Source organism: Lynx canadensis, chromosome E3 (assembly GCF_007474595.2).
Source record: "Lynx canadensis isolate LIC74 chromosome E3, mLynCan4.pri.v2, whole genome shotgun sequence".
Classification (NCBI taxonomy): domain Eukaryota; kingdom Metazoa; phylum Chordata; class Mammalia; order Carnivora; family Felidae; genus Lynx; species Lynx canadensis.
Genome location: NC_044318.1, coordinates 10948435 through 10966859, shown reverse-complemented (window position 1 = coordinate 10966859; position 18425 = coordinate 10948435). Strand labels below are relative to the sequence as shown.

At 43.5% G+C, this 18425-nt stretch overlaps 1 protein-coding gene across 2 annotated transcripts in view; it reads right to left on the bottom strand.

Moving 5' to 3' along the window:
- The window catches only part of SHISA9 (shisa family member 9), a 278952-nt gene that overhangs the window by 254789 nt on the left and 5738 nt on the right, over window positions 1-18425 (bottom strand). For both annotated transcript variants that reach the window (XM_032591655.1, XM_030301523.1), the window contains exon 2: window positions 11194-11321. In XM_032591655.1, coding sequence (XP_032447546.1) covers window positions 11194-11321 — 128 coding nt within the window. The remainder of the gene's footprint in view (window positions 1-11193; window positions 11322-18425) is intronic.

Sequence of the window (18425 nt, the reverse complement as noted above, 5' to 3'; positions counted from 1 at the left end):
TGAAATAAAATGATTATTTTGGTTTACAAAGAATTGGTACTTATATGACTTAAGATCCTGTATCTCTAAAGGAGCTATGAAGGACAGAAGCAAGAATTTTCAGTACCACATTATATGAAAATTTCTATAATTTATATATATGTACGTAACAGTCATAAGTAAAAAAACAAAAACAAAAAACAAAACAAAACAAAATACATGTTTTAAAGAAACATACCAGAATCTGAACCTGGCCACCTCTAAGCTGATTAGAGAACAAAAATGTTCACAAGGAACAACTTTTAAAAACATGTTTGTGCAATGTCTTTGTTGGCTATTATCAAAGAATTGTTTGACTGATGACCTTCTTTGACTTTGAATACATGTTCTAAAATTCTTTAAGTAACGCCGCTGAAGAATGAGGCACTTTCTCCATTCCTTGTTACTACTCAATAAACGAAGTCAAATACCACATGCTGCTCTTAGACAACTTCCAACTCGTGGGCTTTGACAAGTCAATATTTTGTTAAAAATGTTAAGAATATCCGAATATTTCAAAGAGCTCCTTTGGATTAGAGGTAAGACATCAAACTAAACTAGTACTGTACCAATAGCTATAGTCTATCCCTACCATTCACATCTTTCAGTCCATTTCAGAGAACTGCCAAGTAAATATGTATCTGTGATCAGTTATTGCGTCCTAAATATTCAATAATATTTTTAAGACAATATTAATCTGATAAGTTTCATTGTTGTATGACTTTAAGAAAACCCATACATTTTCCTGGTCCTCAGTTTCATTACTTGTAAAATGCAAAGAATGGACTGAGCATAATCTCTATGAAGTGATATATGGATATATACACATATACCTACATTCTCTCTCTCTCTCTCTCTCTCTCTCTCCCACACACACACACACACACACACACACACACACAGTCAATATCTGCATCCCTAGCACCAAGCCCCAGTATTTATTCAATAAAGACTCATTGAGTAAAGCAAACCATTTAAGGAATAATCAATTATTCTCAAAACTCCAAATCCATTTTCTCATTCTCAACTTATCGGAGGCAAAGAGAAAGAGACAGACCGAGAATAAGGACAGTGGAACACATTTTTCATAAAATCAACACTTCATTTGATTTACGAAATGTATTTTATTTTGAGAAGTATTTCTTACCTACATGTTTGGTGTTAAAATGTCCCTATCATTTATGAAATGATGGTGATAGTATTTTATAGTTACTTTTTACGAAATTTCCTTTCTTGGCAAAAGTGGAAGTTAGTATACTACGTTGATCCCCCGGTTCTCCAATTTCTTTAAAATTTTTAATCTTTGAAACCAATAGTGTGGTGAACCAAAGGCAAGAATAATTCTTGAAGTTCTCTCAAGTTCCAGCATTCTAGGAGATAAACTTTTCTTGCTGAATGGTTTGAACCATATAACTGCATCAGGGAGTGATTCAGCACCATGGACAGATCTCCAACTATTGGGGCCCATCTTGGGGGACAAAGGGCTGGATTGAAATGAGTAGAAGAGGGGCGCCTGGGTGGCTCAGTCGGTTGAGTGTCCGACTTTGGCTCAGGTCATGATCTCACGGTTCGTGAGTTTGAGCCCCGCATCGGGCTCTGTGCTGACAGCTCAGAGCCTGGAGCCTGCTTCAGATTCTGTGTCTCCCTCTCTCTGCGCCCCATCCCCACTCATGCTCTGTCTCTCTCTGTCTTAAAAATAAATAAAACATTTAAAAAATTTTAAATGAGTAGAAGACAGTGCAGGCTCTGCTTTGAGCATAGCAGTCTTCATGTGACCACACAACTCAAGGCCTAATACCTAAATTAATAAATTTAAGTCTCCATGGAATAAAATATTCAGATTATGATTACACTTAGTTTCATTAACTGCATTCTCAGAATAATATGATGGGGTTTCCCTTTCAACTTGTAATTAACTTTGTTGAGAATTCTTACTGGGGTTTTCATGCAGCTTCCTAAAACCTTATTATAAGTTATTTTAATATATTTATTATGGGATTAAACTATGTTGCTCAATTTTATATTGGCTGTTATTTTTAAAAGGAGAAAAAATTCAACACTAATCTTGAAGAACAGTGAGCTGATTGAACTGAAAACAGTACTTTGAAAAGGATCTGTACTCAACTCCTGACAGCTAATCCTGAAATTTTGGTCCTTCCACGTCAGGTGTGGCATTTTCATTTTCCTACCAAAAGCAGTGTGACCCCAACCAAACAAAATCCCCTTCTCCCATTAGACAATCTGTATAAAACTAATCAAACCTGCAAGAAAGACCTATATTCTAAGACTGATAGATCTCCCCTCAATCGAAGGTGAGGAAAATCAGTACATGAAATTTTTCTGCTTTCCTTCACTATGATTCTTGGGAAGTTGTTAGGGCATATTTCTCTCAGAACAAAATATCAATTTCTCAAGAAAATGTGCTAATCTCTTCATTCTCCTTTGGCCCCAAGTGTTTCGAGGAGGTCTCCTGCCTGCACCCACGGCATCCTGCCCTTACGCCTACCATGCTTCTCTGCAATTACCTGTTTACTCCAGTGTCTCATAAACTCTAAAAGGACAGTTCCAATTTTTTGTCTCATTCATCTGTATACCTCCCATTCCTAGCACATTGTCTGGCAGGATTTTATAAGTATCAGTTAAATATCGATTGAGTCGATGGAAATATTAATGACAAGAAATCAGACAAACTGGCTAAAGTCTGAGTCCTCCAAAACAGAAATGGTGACTTTCTCTCCATGGGTCCATTTTCAAAGATTAGTGTAGTCTAAAACAGTGATTATTAGCAGAAACCAAAACATAAGGAGAAGAAAGAGAAGAGACATAATTTGGAGCATCACCCAGTGTAGGTCCTTGGAAAAGGCCCAAGAAAAGTCATGAATAGAGTACAAAGTATAAAGCCAGACAAGAGTTGAGTTCATATTTGAACCCACATATAGGATGTGAATGCCTTACCAAATATTTCTGTGGCCTTGGGCAGGCTACTTAAACTCTCTGAGATACGGTTTTCTCATCTATAATATGTGGGTGCAAGATCTTTTCCAATTATTTCATGGGGTTATTGTGAGAAGTAAAATGCACGCACGTGACAGGTGCACAACAAACATTATTCTGTTTTATTACTCCTTTTATATCCACACTAAGTGTCAAAAACATAGTAGGCATGTTGCATCATTTAATCCTGATATATAAATAGAAACGCTCTCCCAAAAATACCTGTGTCCAAGAATAGGCTTCCCCTAGTATGGCAGGAACAGAGCTTGGCATCTTTTAACCAGACACTGTGATGGGCACTTAGGCTTTCTTTACAAATAGTCCTACAGCTGGTTTGAAGCACTTTGGAAAAGCAATGCAAATCTAATTAAGCAATGCCATGCGGCCAGAGTTAGTAGCAATTTTTGAAAACAGCCCAGGAGATGGCTTACAGAAAGTGGTAGGGTTTGGGGGGGTTTTTGTGGTTTTTTTTTATTCTTTTAAGGGCTCCGTTTCTGTGTTGCCCACACACACAGATACACACGCCCTCATGAACGCATAATCCCATTTTCTGGGTGAAAATACAAGCCATGTTTGAAACCATACAGATTTCTACAGGCCTGGTCTGCCACTGTAAATAAAATATTAAAACCAATATTCCTAACAGAACAAAAGCTCATGTGTTTCAACGGGAATAGAAGAAAAACATAAGACAGGAACAAATGGCTAAGAATAGGACAGCTGTTCCATCAGAACTATTTCCTTGGGAAGAAATTGACAGATTCTTTGGTTCTCATTGGCATCAAAAACATTAGTAGTAACAAACACACACACACACACACACACACACACACACGTGCAGACTGTGGAGGGCAAACATTTTCACTTTGAAATAGCAACTGCACGATGAATTCATGCTGGTGTGTATCACCACCCCCTCGTTAATGGACCACATTAGCACGAAGGTTCACTCGTCCCACAAGTAAGAGTAACGGCCAACATTTAGGTTACCAACCACTACGCTAAGTTCACTATCTGAATGAATGCATTTAATCCTCCCAAACAATCTTGTATTTTGCTCCTTTTATAGAATGGGAAACCGAGGTTCCGAAAATGAAATTAATTTTCCCAAGATTACATAACCAACAGGCAACAGAGCAGATACCCAGTTACGTCTACCTCCCAAGCCCACATACCCCACTGCCTCACTGCACTATCTCAAAGACATATTGGACATGTTTAGTGGGCATCGACCACACGTGAGAGACCCTTCCATAACACTGAATAATTCAAGAGAAAACCGGAACTCTTGATCTGAAATCACAGAAAATTGACTCAAGTCATTGCACGGAACCTACAAATGTGTTTGGTTAATCCACTACAGACCCAACCCCTACCTCTTAGTAACTTTACCACGTACGGACCCATGTGCCAAAACCCTAACAGTCAGAGATCTTCAGACGGAAGAGTCTTAGTCTGCCTGATTGGGGAAAAGAATGCTCACGTTTCAGAAACAAGAGCGTTGGTAGTCATGGCTTCGTTGAAAAGAGTGAGAGCCTCACAAGAGTCGGAATTAGCCAAGTTCCCTCAAAACTCAAAATCCCAAGGGTCCTACTAACAGGTTCCACTGAGGAGAGATTCATTCTTCCATGCATGTGTTCTTTCATCCAACAAACACCTGTTGAACACTGTGTCATTTCACTGAAGATACGGGGGTGACTAAAACAAACACAACCCCTGCCCCACCCCAACAAAGCTTAAAACAGCAATCTCCGCCCCACTTCTCAAGGATGGCCTTCTTGGAGAACCAGCTCCACCACGGCCATGAGAGGAGCTAAAACACTCTCCACCCCACTCAACTGACTGCGCCCGGGTCACACAGCTGATCCAGGGGAAGCCAGCCCACGGGCTGGTCAGAAGCTAATCACATTTTCTCTCTCTGCATAATAGGAACTAAAAGACACAGCAGTGAACTGCCTTAAAGACAAAAGTGATGCTTTACTCACTCCACCTGCTAAAGTCCTGAAGGTAGCCCTGATTCCTAAGATATCCATGTGTATCCAACAAAGTTCAGGCTATATAGTCAGACAGACCTGGGGACGAATCCTGGTTCCTGTATCTATTAACTATGACACCGTGGACAAGATCTTTCGTGGTTAATTTTATTATGGATATCTTCAAATACAAAGATAGAATGGACTCCCATGTATTTGGCCACCAAATAATAACAATAATAGTAATATTTATTGATAGTAATATGCAATATTTCCCCCCTTCTGTTCTACTGTTCCACTGAAACAGGAATAATGATACCCTGTCCATCGACTTTTTCATTCACTAGACAAAACTGGATGGGGCTGCTTCTGTCAGCCAGCCCGGTTCCCACGGTATGGGGGTCGCCGTCACAATACAAAGCATGTGCTCTCGTGCAGTTTACATGGTAGTGGAAGAGGCATAAATAAGGAAGAAGACAACTTCAGAAAGAACAAAAGTTATTAAGAAAATAATGGGGGAATGAGGAACAGTAGGGAGCTTGTGGGCCAAAGGGAGACAAGGAAGTCTTCTCCAGTGAGGTAGCTTTAGGCGTATGATGTAAAAGGGTAGAGGCCTGGGAGCAGGGTTCTGCAGGCAGGGAGCACAGCAAGTGCAAAGATCCTGGGGCAGGGATGAGCAAGGCTGTTCACGGATTGTTTTCAGTACAAAATGAGCTAATGCGTCCAGAGCTTTAACATAAGGCCTGGCACATAGTAAGTGCTCAGTAAATGTTCGTTCCTGTAACTCCTAAGGAAGGACTCATCACAAGACCTACACTGGAGTGTGTTTTCGAAACAGCTCTCTTTCCTGCAGGGCCAATGGATCTGAGGGTTCACTTCCCAAATCCTTCAACCACTTCAACTCCTAGGGGGGAAGACTTCCCCCTTCTGCAAACACCTGTACCCAAAGGAGAGGTCACATAGTAGAGTGGTTGAAACACAGACCTTGGGGTCTCACTGGCCCGGTTTAAATCCCAGCTCTACCATTTAGCAGCTGTATGAACTTTGGATAAGTCATTTAACCTCTCTGAGCCCCAGTTTCCCCACCTTTATGATGGTGGAAATAACAGTACCAATCTAATAAGGTTTTGAACATTCAGTCTGGAGGTGCGGGGTAGAATGCTGCCTATATAAGTTACTGTTAATATTTCACTATCTTACATATATTTTTACTCTTATACACCTGCCCCGATTATGAAATTCCCCCATTTTTTAAAAGATATTTGGGAATATCCCTGCCAGTGTCTCCAAAAGTCAAGTGTAGGACATTTGGGTGTCTTGGTAAATATGGGAAATGAATGGAAACCCATTTGGCCCTAGATATGAGCTGCACAACATCTTCAGAAGCTAAATCATGGATCTGCTTTTCATCTGGTTCCCTGTAAACCCACTGGGAAATGGTCCTGGAGGTCGGTGGGGGGGGGGGGGGGGAGGTGAGGAGGGTGGTCAGGGGGGAGCTGAGGCTGGAATTTCTGGTCTTTCTGATGGATTCTGTGTCCAGAAACATCAAGCCAGCATTTCTCCTCAGTCTGGGGTGAGATCTCACCTTCTAAGTAAATATTGTACTATCAACCCAATTCAAAAGAGGCGTGACGTGTTTGCGTAAAACACACAGAGGGTACTCTGTCCCACGAGCCTCTGTGAGAGCACAGTGAAGACATAAACTGGTTCTATTCCCACACTGACCAGGGGAATAATTTTATGTGGATGCTTTTATAGACCCTGGGAGATACTTTTTCTACTGTGGCAGTAAAGGCTTTGTAATTGCCGCTGACTTATTTAGTGCCGTTTTCAGTCTTCACCACATCATTAAACAATACTGCACAACCAAAATACTACTATCAGCCTGACTGTACAAAATACAATGTAGCATCCTGTTGTGGATCCTGGAACAGAAAAGGGACCTAAGGAAAGGAACTACTGAAACCCAAACACTATCCACGGTTTAGCTAAAAATAATGTACCAATGTTAATGTCTTAGTTTTGACAGGTGTACCACAGTAATGAATGATGTTAACATCAGGGGGAAGTGGGTGAGGAGTATATAGAACTCTGGGTGTTATCTCTGCTACTTCTCTGTAAATATAAAATTATTTCCAGATTAAAATTACATATAGTTTTAGAAAGTGTGCTGTTAACACAAATGAGCTGAGAAACATTAACCTGGTCTCGCTCCTTGCACCCACAGCCTTCACTCACATCTCCCATCCTTTTTTTTTTTTTTTTTTAATGTTTACTTTTGAGAGGTGGAGACAGAGCATGAGCAGGGGAGAGGCGGAGAGAGACAGAGACACAGAATCCGAAGCAGGCTCCAGGCTCTGAGCTGTCAGCACAGAGCCCGACATGGGGCTTGAACTCACAAACCCTGAGATCACAACCTGAGCCGAAGTAGGAGGCTTAACCGACTGAGCCACCCAGGTGCCCCCTCACATCTCCCATCCTTAAGACACAAGGGAGCCTATATTTACTCCGCACTCCCGAAAAACATGGGGAGTGTCCCTGGCAGGCTGGGAAGCTGGGGTGGGGGAGACAGAAGCACGTTCATAGCACTTGAGGACAAAATGTGCCTTCAAAAGCAAACTATAATTATACAGAAGCCGAGGAGCATTTGCGAAAAATCACTATCTCATCTGAATCTACATCCTGTTCATCAAAGAGGTCGAGGCCCTTTTGATTATCAGACTAAATATTTTTAGGCAATATCACTGAATGCCTGGAAAGAACATGAACAGCATCAGCTGAAGAAAAATTCATCTTCAGATAAAAAAGCAAGTCTTGCATATCACAGGAAAGATCAACCCTAGGAAATGTATAAAGGGAAGTTGACAACATTTCCCCACATTGAAGATTCCCCCCCACCACCCGGATTTGCCTTTACCCTGGTCCTCCAGTCCCTTCCTTCTAAATATCTGGATTTCTGCAGACTTTTGATTCTCTTAGCTTGACCAAGGCATAATGGAAAGATCAGAAAGGGGTCTAGCATTAGTATCAAGATGAGGAAAGAGGGTTGCCTGGGTGGCTCAGTCAGTTAAGGGTCCGACTTCAGTTCAGGTCATGATCTCATGGTTCGTCGGTTCAACCCCCATGTCAGGCTCTGTGCTGACAGCTCAGAGCCTGGAGCCTGCTTTGGATTCTGTGTCTCCCTCTCTCTCTGCCTCTCCCCCGTTCATGGTCTGTGTGTCTCTCTCTCAAAAATACATAAACATTAAAAAAAAAAAAAAAAAAAAGATGAGGAAAGAGAAATAGATTGGAGATGAGTATTCTCTGAAAGCTATGTTGAGCGGGTCACTGAATAGAGATGAAAATGACACTCAAGTTTGGGTTATCGAATTCCCAGTCAAGTCTGGTAACTTGCATGTTTAGTGAAGAATACCGCAACAATGGCATGATGTGCCCCCTCTTGGTATATCACAAATGGATGCACCTTTCTTTCCATTTTTGGTAATGGTAACTCTTCACTGCTCACAATGTCCAGAGAAGGGTTCAATTCAATAGGTGTATTCTAATTCTGGCACCAAGAGCTGGTCTAACTTCTCAGTTGGAATGAATTCCTTCTCTCCTAGTTCTCTATGGGTCAAAATGGGCTCTGGTGACTGCCTGGCCTCTTGAAGCCCCAATAATTGCTAAATATCAGTCATTTAGGCCTAGCCTGTCAATGAACTTCCAAAATCATTCCCTCTTCTGAACATGTAAATTTTCCCTGTGTCTACAATATGTAAATAGCTCTTGTGAATCAATAAAAAGACAAAATCATTACAAGGAAGGCTATCTTTACTACCAACTACTAAATTAACTGTGAAAATTAAACTGATTAAGGGGCCCCTGGGTGGCTTAATCGGTTAATCAGTTAAGCTTAATCGGTTAAGCTTCTGACTATTGGTTTCAGCTCAGGTCATGATCTCACTCACAGTTTGTGAGTTCAAGCCCCATATCAGACTCTGTACTGACAGTCAGGAGCCTGCTACGGATTCTCTAACTCTCTCTCTGCCCCTCCCATGCTTGCTCTATCTCTCTATCAAAAATAGATACATTTTAAACAAAATTTTAAACAAAATTAAACTGATTAATGTAAATTGGAGGAACACCTATATGCTTCTTATCTTTCCAGACCTTCCCAAAAATTCTAGGAAATAAGGACTGGATTATCCCAGCAGCAGGATAGGAAATTAACATCTCGTACGAATGCAGTAAGTGTTTGTGTAGACCTGGAATTCTCTTCTGTAGTCTACCAGGAATGCTCTGGCGTACATCCACCCAAGAGAACATTACAGGACATTTTTTATTTATTTATTTATTTTTTTGGGGGGGGACAGAGAGAAACAGAGCATGAACGGGGGAGGGGCAGAGAGAGAGGGAGACACAGCATCGGAAACAGGCTCCAGGCTCCGAGCCATCAGCCCAGAGCCTGACGCGGGGCTCGAACTCACAGACCGCGAGATCGTGACCTGGCTGAAGTCGGACGCTTAACCGACTGCGCCACCCAGGCGCCCCTACAGGACATTTTTTAATTGGTATAAATATCTCTGATTACTGAAGCTCAGACATAGGCCAAACGCAAGAATCATAAATAAACCAAGTTAGTCTGTCACAAGAGACTTCTGAATTCCTCAGTGCCTGGACACCCATCTCTGAGCAGTAATTTGTCTCCAGTACAACTTTTAACAGAAGTCCCTTATTTCAACAAGATTCATTAATGCTCCATGCCCTTTGGCCTAATGCAATGATGAAACGTGGGTGACTTCAGTGCGTTTGTTATTCTGTTTGAGCGTTGATTCAAAAATCACCACAAAACTTACAACTTCACACGAGAAACTTGTTAACTCCCCTTGGAGAGCCACGGACTCCACACCATTTCACCTTTGTCTACTCCGTGACCACATTCTCTCACGTGTGACGTCTGGGACCCACATACAACTAGGTTCTGCTTCTTTCCCAGTGACACCTGAAAGGGAATGTGCTCATTTCCATCAGAGACAGAATGGAACTCAGCAACTGCCATTTCCGAGTTGGTGCAATTTACCGTGTCTTTCAGGGCTGTGAGGTTTGGTCATAAAACTTCCAACTGCTGATGTATTTTGCTCTAAAATGTGGCCATTCCTCACGCCGTTCTATGACCCAATTCATAAATAAATAATGCCAAATCATTGAATACAGCGAAACCTAAGACATTCTATTTGGTAGCCCTTTTCCGAACCATGTAAACGTTGACTTGATAACTATGTGGCAACATTTTCAAGCCTATGAAAAATTATCACAATGCAGAATCAGAGAAACTACATCACCTGTGTCACATACCTCAGATTTATTCCTCTACCCATCAAGCATAAAAATTTGTAGGCAAACAGTCCGAAATGGTGATTCAGCAAATAAGCTACCAATGCAACTTTTGTAACGGGGCTTCAGCAAAGGTGACCCAGACTATAAAATGTGCCGTGTTTTTAAGAACCTCCAGCCACCACTAAATACATCCTTTAAACTGTCTGGCTTGTGTTATTTTAAATGAAGCCCTCCACATTACTTTCATGTGGGGGGTAACTTGAAAACATAATAGCAAGGAATAAGCACCCCAAAGCAACATAACCACAAGTCAAGACCCCACACACACAAATGCACATGTATGTGCATGTGCACATACTCAGAGTAGTTTGCAATTATTTTTATGAAACTCTCTTTTTTATGAAAAAGAGATCAAATTCTTCTGAACTACTGTCTGTTCACTGAAAACAGCATGAAGCCTAAAGGTCACAACTGGTCCACCTCAGGAAGCAAATAAGCCAATGGACCACTGGTTAAACGATTTTCCGATCAAGATGAACGAATAAAATGGGTTAATGCCAAACAGATTACGTAAAATGAAACAACCAAGTAACCCATTGGTTAACTAAGTCCCCATGATGAACCAACCAAGAGGGCCATTAGTTAATGGAAGAACCAACCATCAGAAGCCAACCGAATGGATCAATCTGTAACAGAAACACCAACCAAGTGAAATCAGATGATGCCGAACACAGCTAGCTAGCTTCGTCCGGAGAGATGGAAGAAAACTTGCAACTAGGCAACAAACAGAAAAGCTCTTAATGAATCCAAACACATCCCATGCAATCTGGACACGTGACCACTGCCTGGGTCACCACGTGGGGCTGGAAACGGACCACACAGCTATACTTACGAAGATTATTTATGGGAGTTCTGGTATCCATGTTTTCATAATGCTGGACATGAACCACAATGTTGAGGTCCCTCTCCATGGGGTCGGTGTTGCAGTGGCCCTGTGGCCTCATGACATCTGCAAGGGCCCTGAAAGGAGAAAGAAGTGAAATCTGTTCATTCCAAACGCAATGACTGGCACCTGTTGTGTTCTGAGCACTGTGCTTAGGAGGACGAGGCCCCTTACTCCACGGAGTTGCCATGCTCGTTAGAGGTGGGAGGGAGAAAAAGACATCAGGAAGTTAAGAAGATCACTGCAATTACAGATTACATAAGGACTTCATGCAAAACAGGACACGCGTTCCCCACAAGAGATGTGTAATTAGCAATATCACCTACCTTGCAGAGAGCTGTGGAGAGGATTGAATGACGAATATATGTAATGTGTCTGCACCCCATAAATTTAGCCCCCCTCATAGCTGACACCTGATACCACACCCCACGTACATCAGTGGTCCACTATTAGCCACAAATAACATTTATAGGGTGCTTACCACAAGTGGGGCACCGTGTGAATCACGTTAAGCCTTAACTAAGGGGCTTACAAACACCTTATGAGGTTTATTACTCCTTCTTTGCAGATGAGCGGACAAAGGCTCAGAGAAGTGAATTAACCTGCTGAAAGTCACACAGCCCGTTGCATGGGTCTTTGAACAAGAGTCCGTTTTCACAGCTCTGTACGCTGAGTGCATTGGGATTCCTGTAGTTAGGGAGGATTTGGCACGATCCATCCATACCCCCCAAGGTGGGTGCCCCTCTTAATCAGTAGCTGGGACATAGGGCAAGCTTACAACCTGAGTCACCAACTGTGTTTTATCATCATCACGTTTCGCCTCCTTGACACTCATCCAAGGGTCAGTATTCTTTCGGCTGTCTTTGACAAATAAGAAAACCAGTTGAGAGGTGTTGAGTGACTATGTGAGTTTCTCCCAGCTGCCGTAACAAAGTGCCCCACACTAAGTGGCCCCAAACCACACAAATGTACTGTCTCACAGTTCTGGAGGCCAGAAGTCCAAAATCAGGACATTAGGAGACTCCTCCCTTGCCTCCTCCTGGCTTCCGGTGGATTTCTGGTGGAAATCTCTGGCATCTGCTAGCTCGCAGCTGCCTCACCCCAGGCTCTTCCTCCCTCTTTGCCCCGTGTGTCTCACGAGGCTCTGTCTTCCCGTGAAGACCTGCTTTTAAGGACACCAGTCATACTGGGTTGGGGCGCACCCTCCTCCAGGATAAGCTCATCTCAAGTCCTTACATGTGCAAAATCCCATTCCTCAATAACGTCACATTCTGAGGACCACAAGACCAGGACTCTAAAAAAGCTTTTGTTATGGGGCGGGGGTACACCGTTCACCCAGAACGGTGACCTTCACAATTAGATGTAACCTTAGTAAAGCCACTCAGCGTTTGCACAGAGAGCAGAACAGAGGTAAGTGCCAAGCGGATACCACATCTAAGGTCAGACCTCACCACCCCACGTCTGCCTCTCGGCCTACGCTCCACCAGGTCATTCCTGAGACAGGATTATCCTTGAACGATACGTACTATTGTGGGTATAACTGCACAGGTATGCATCTCTGACACGAGCCGTGTTTTGACCACAAACCTCATTCTGCTTCTTCCTCTTTGCGCGACAGGAGAGCTAGCCAAGGTGCTAAGTGTGAATCTCCTTTCCCCAGTGGTTTCATGGAGAAGCAGACGAGTATCAGCCCTGCTTAGCCATTTCCCTAATATTTCCCTAATTATGGGCACCGAGACGCTCAGCACCTCCCTGCCTCTGAACACAACATAGCCATAGGCACCCTCATTCATGCCTCCTCTTGGACCAGGGAGAGCTTCTCAGGGTACACACCCACAAGTCATACTGCCATGGTTTAGGATACATCCAGATGCTCCTAACCAACCAGAACCCTCTGAGTCCACATCGAGGGAGACAGAGACGGAAGGAGAGCTGTTTGCGAGAGGTCAGCCTGCCGGCTGAAATTTAGCCCCCCCACCACCCCGTATAGCATCGATTCTCAAACAATGTCTGCCAACGAGTGGCACCAGCATCACCTGGGAGCACGTTAAAAGGCAAATTTTCGGGTCCACCCAGACCTACTGACTCAGAAACTCCAGGGGCAGCCACCTGAGGTTTCAGGTGCACATCCAAGTCTGAGCCTGTGTTAGGCTCACGGAGGCCCCAAGCTCGGGGAATGAGTGGTTGCTCAGGGGGCAAGGAGACAATGGCCCAAAAACCACAGCGGGTGAGAAGTGTCAGATGTGAACTACAGGGGACACAGCAAGAGTCCCTCGCGCATTAGAGGAAAAGACTGAGCGTGCCAAGACGCAAGACAATAACGACAGCTCCCAATCATTCACTCATTCACTCAACAAATATCCATTGCCTACTATGTGCCAGGCACTAGTCAGAGCTCTGGGAACACAGCCAGTGTGCAAGATGCACAAGATCACTGTCTTACCAAAGCTTGTATTCTAGGGGACAGGATAAAAAAATATATGCACGTTAAATAAATTTTTAAAAAGTATAACACGTGGGGCGCCTGGGTGGCTCAGTCGGTTAGGCGTCTGACTTCGGCTCAGGTCATGATCTCGCGGTCCGTGGGTTCAAGCCCTGCGTCGGGCTCTGTGCTGACAGCTCGGAGCCTGGAGCCTGCTTTGGATTCTGTCTCTCCCTCTCTCTCTCTGCCCCTCCCCCGTTCATGCTCTGTCTCTCTCTGTCTCAAAAATAAATAAACATTAAAAAAAATTAAAGATTAAAATAAATAAATAAATAAAAAGTATAACACAATCAAGCGACACTGGCACATGGCAGCCTTATTCTCAACAGCCCCAAAGTGGAAACAATCCAAATCAACTGATGAATGGACACGCAGAAGGTGTTATATGCAGGGGAGTATGATTCAGCCACAAAAAGGAAGGAAACATCGACACCTGCTACAACATGGATGGAACCTGGAAACTTGAAGCTCCTTGCAAAGGACCCAAAAAGCCACGGGGTACGTGATTCTATTTCCATTAAGTGTTCAGAAAGGGTTAATCCATAGAGATAAAAAGGAGACCAGTGGTGGCCAGGGGCTGGAGATAGGGAGGACTGAGGAGTGGCTCTGGAATGTATACGGACTTTCAACCATGAAAATGTTCTGGGATCAGACAGGAGTGATAGTTGCTTCAATTTATGAATATGTCAAAAACCACTGAATTGTACACTTTTCTAAAATTCTACATAAAGTGACAGAGAGAGAGAGAGAGAGAGAGAGAGAGAGAGAGAGAGAGATAAGGTGGCCAGGAAAAGCTTTCCTGAGGAGTTGACATTTGAGGTGAGCCCTGAACTGTAAGAAGGAGTTGGTCATGTAAAGATGATGGAAAGAAACTTCCTGGCAGCTGGAGCAGCAAATGCAAAGGCCCTGGGGCAGTAAAGAGTTCATATACTTGAAGTACAATCCAAAAGGCCAATGAAGCTGGAGGATAGGCAATAAGGAAGGGAGCTTTCAAGGTGAGGATTATCCTACCCATTTTATGGAGCAAAAAAAAAACTGTTCAAGTTCACCCGGCGCATCACTGCAGGGACTGAGATACAAACCCGAGTGTCTCTGAAATTAGAGTTCAGCCTCCTTCCTCACTCTGGGCTGTAAGCAGAGTCTGAAACTCAAGGAGGCTGCAGGAAACGGAAGGTTTGAGGTAAAGGAGGCGCTCCAAACCTGATATGCCTTTTTCACTTCTAAACAGGATCTTCATCATGAACTTCCGGGGGTCCTTGGACCCCTCGGGAATTGAATGGAAATTTTGTTTGTGCATTTTTCTCAAGCAAGGAGCCATAGCTTTCACCAGTTCCTCTAAGGAGTCCCCCCTGGAATTCCATGTTATTCAGGCTTTCAAGAGGTTAGCAAAGTAAGTTATCAGGACAGCTACCACGAACTCGGTCAGCGCGGTGATCTGCACATTCCCTGGGCCTCTCTGGGGTGCTGAAATTCCTGAAAACCCAGCCCAAAAGCCAGGGATGCTTTTCCCCAAGACAGCCCTTCCCAGGGCATGCAATGGAGATGAGAGTTCTTAAGAGGCCTCCATATCCTGGAAAAGCAGCCTTCAAAGTAGAGTCCACTCACTCTACGCACCACAAAAAAATGATTCGGCAGAAGGACAGGAAATCCAAGAACTCCTGTGTATGGTCTTTAGTCGTTCAAGTGAGGAATCGACGCAATATGGGTATGGATGCTGGCACCCTCACCTGAGATGCCCACGTCAGCCAGCGAGAATCAGGAAGCTCAGACCAAGAACGGTGACTGGGGTGCATTGCCCATATTACAGCTATGTGCCCCCCTAAAGGGGAGAGGCAGATACATTATCTAGGTTTAGCAAGGCTAACCATCACTGAGCAGGCGCATGGCTTAACCACCACCACCACCCCTCCAACCGTAACAAAACGACAGGCTGAAGAAAATTCTGATAGAGGAAGCACAAGAAAACAATCGCGTTGTGGGTGATGGGCATTGAGGAGGGCACCTGTTGGGATGAGCACTGGGTATTGTATGGAAACCAGTAAATTTTATATATACACATAAAAAGAAAACAATTGCGTTGCCTCTCCACTTTTCTTCAACAGCTAGCTTGTTACAAGGTTAAAAACAACAATGTTCTATTCAGATCAAAGCCAAGTCAGCCAAAAATAGTCAAAATTCTCATGAAAAATATTCAAAATGTGGACTGTTTATTAATGGTAAGTTTCATCCTCAACAAACATCATGATTTGACATTAGCTAATGATTGCATGACATCATCATGCTTACCAACAGACTTTAATATTTACTGCACCTTCAGCTCAGCTTAAAATTTGTTTTTAGGTGTGCTTTATAATGTACCTAACAACTGTTCACCGGTCCATGCACATACTTATTAGTACAACAAATGTGTATGGATTAGGGTACAGATCAAAAAACATGTTAAAATACGTGTCCAAAAAGCTTCATAAATAAGACAATGGACATCACCAACTATGTGCTATAAACCAAATTCCCAACGATTTGCCATCTATTTGCAGCACATAGTTTGGGTGCTTCTCAAACCATGTGCATTCGTGCTACCTCGGGGTCTTGTTAAAAATGTAGATTCTATTTCAGTAAGTCTGAGTCAGGGCATGAGATTCTTCCACTCAAGCTCCCAGGTCACAAAAATGAGGCGGCTCCACAGGACATACTCTGAGTACTAAGTCCCTAAAAGAACTATAATGGTAGCTTTTAAGTGTCCACTTGACTATGGCACAGGGTGCCCAAATATTTGGTCAAATGTCATTGTGGATGCATGTGAGAATGTGCATTTGGATGAGATGAACACTGACATTCAACAGACTGAGTACATTGCCCTCTAGCATTCGGGTGGGCCTCATCTAATCAGTTGAAGGCATGCAGAGACAAAAGTCCCACCCTCTCTTGAGTAAAAGGAAATTTTCCTGCCTGACAGCCTTCAAACTGGGATGTCAGCTCTGCAGATTTCAGACTTCCTAATGGCAAGTCCACATCATGTATCTCACTCTTGCTCTCTCTCTCTCTATATATATATATATCTCCTACAGGTTTTGTTTCTCTGGAGAACCATAACTAATACAGGTACCTTACTAAAGAAACTACACTTTTCTTTGATATCCCTTGTCCCAGTTCAGAACAATTACCTTGAAACATTGCCATTTTTGTGGTCATAGATGATTGAATATTGGCAATTTCCTAAGTTTCAATTTAGCGTCAATTTCTTTCTAGATGTACTCGTGTGTTACTTGTCTCGTGCCATTTGACTGTTAGCTCTTTTGAGTGCAGGGATTGCGTCTGTAATGTCACCATTCTCTTATAGCTCTCAAAACAGTACTAGGTATGCCATAGGTGCTCAATAAATACCTATGAAATGAATACACAAATGGGTAGAATGAATGAACAAAAGACAAGATACTTTCTTTTGTAAATTATGATGTCAGAAACCAGATACTGGTTTCGTCCGTGGCAGATACTGTTCTAGGCACTGAGGATACAACAGAAGAGATGTGGTGTCCCCCCACTCCTTACTTTGGACAGTAAAGCAAAGATACACATAATCAAGTAGCAAACCAGGAAATTAATAAGTTAATTTTAGGCTGTAATGAAGCAAGAAACACCAGGCGATGAGCCGGAGGGGGGCGGGCAGTAGTAACTGAGTCGTCAGGGTCATCAGGGACGGCTTCTCGGAGAAGGCGACACCAGAGCAGAGACCTCAATGGCGAGGGAGCCAGCGCATGAGGTCTGACAGAGGATTCGAGCCAAGCCAACGCGACAGTTCCAAGGTAGCAATGAGCTTGGCATATTTGAGGAACAAAAAGAGAATACGGTGTTCCTTCACTTTCCAATCACAGCGAGCAAATAAAAGACCCCAACATTCCCAAACAGAGCTCAGAACCTCCTCATCTGGCTTCAAAGCTCCCAGGAATCCCGAGGTCTAAACTATGTTCTGACATTTAAACACCTGAATAGGATTCCGGAACATTTCCTCTGAAGCGTCTTTTACTTTTTCAAGAACGCAAGGGCCGTGGGCATGAGGTGACTTTCTGGAGTGGTGGTTACACAGGTAGAGGCAAAGCTCCTGAAACCACACTTAAACTTAAAATGTGTGCCTTTTACTGGGTCAAGTATATACCCCACTGAAGGTGACTGCTAAAATGCAAGGACTCCATCGCCCAAAGAGAAGTAACCTGCCACGGGCAAGAATTTATAGAGACTTCTCCATGGGCAACAAGATTTGCCTGCAAGAGTTTCTCCAAGCTGGGGAGCTGGTCAAAGCCAGAGGGTAACCACAGACATGCAGGAAAAAGGGGCAGCGGGAAGAGAGAAAAGGCAAAAGGAGGGGAGACGTTTATCGGTTGATGCCGCCTCTTTAAAAGGGACTCCAGCTCTTCTGAAGCGTGTTTGAAAAGCACCCGGGACACTGTGCTGTGCAATGTGCCACTTGGATTTCTGATTCTGTTTGAAGGTGGGCAAAATAATGACATGTGTTCCCTACTGGTCTGAAGCGTATGGAGCTTCAAACACACATTCCTGCCCCCAGGGTCGCTTCTCATCAACGGCTCCTTCCAAGGGCGCTGGCCCTGCCAGGGGCAGAGGCAGGAAACACTCCTGGTCTTGATCTTACAGGGGCTCCTTGAACTGGCCCCCCTGCACGTGTCGCCATTTGCAGAACAGCAAG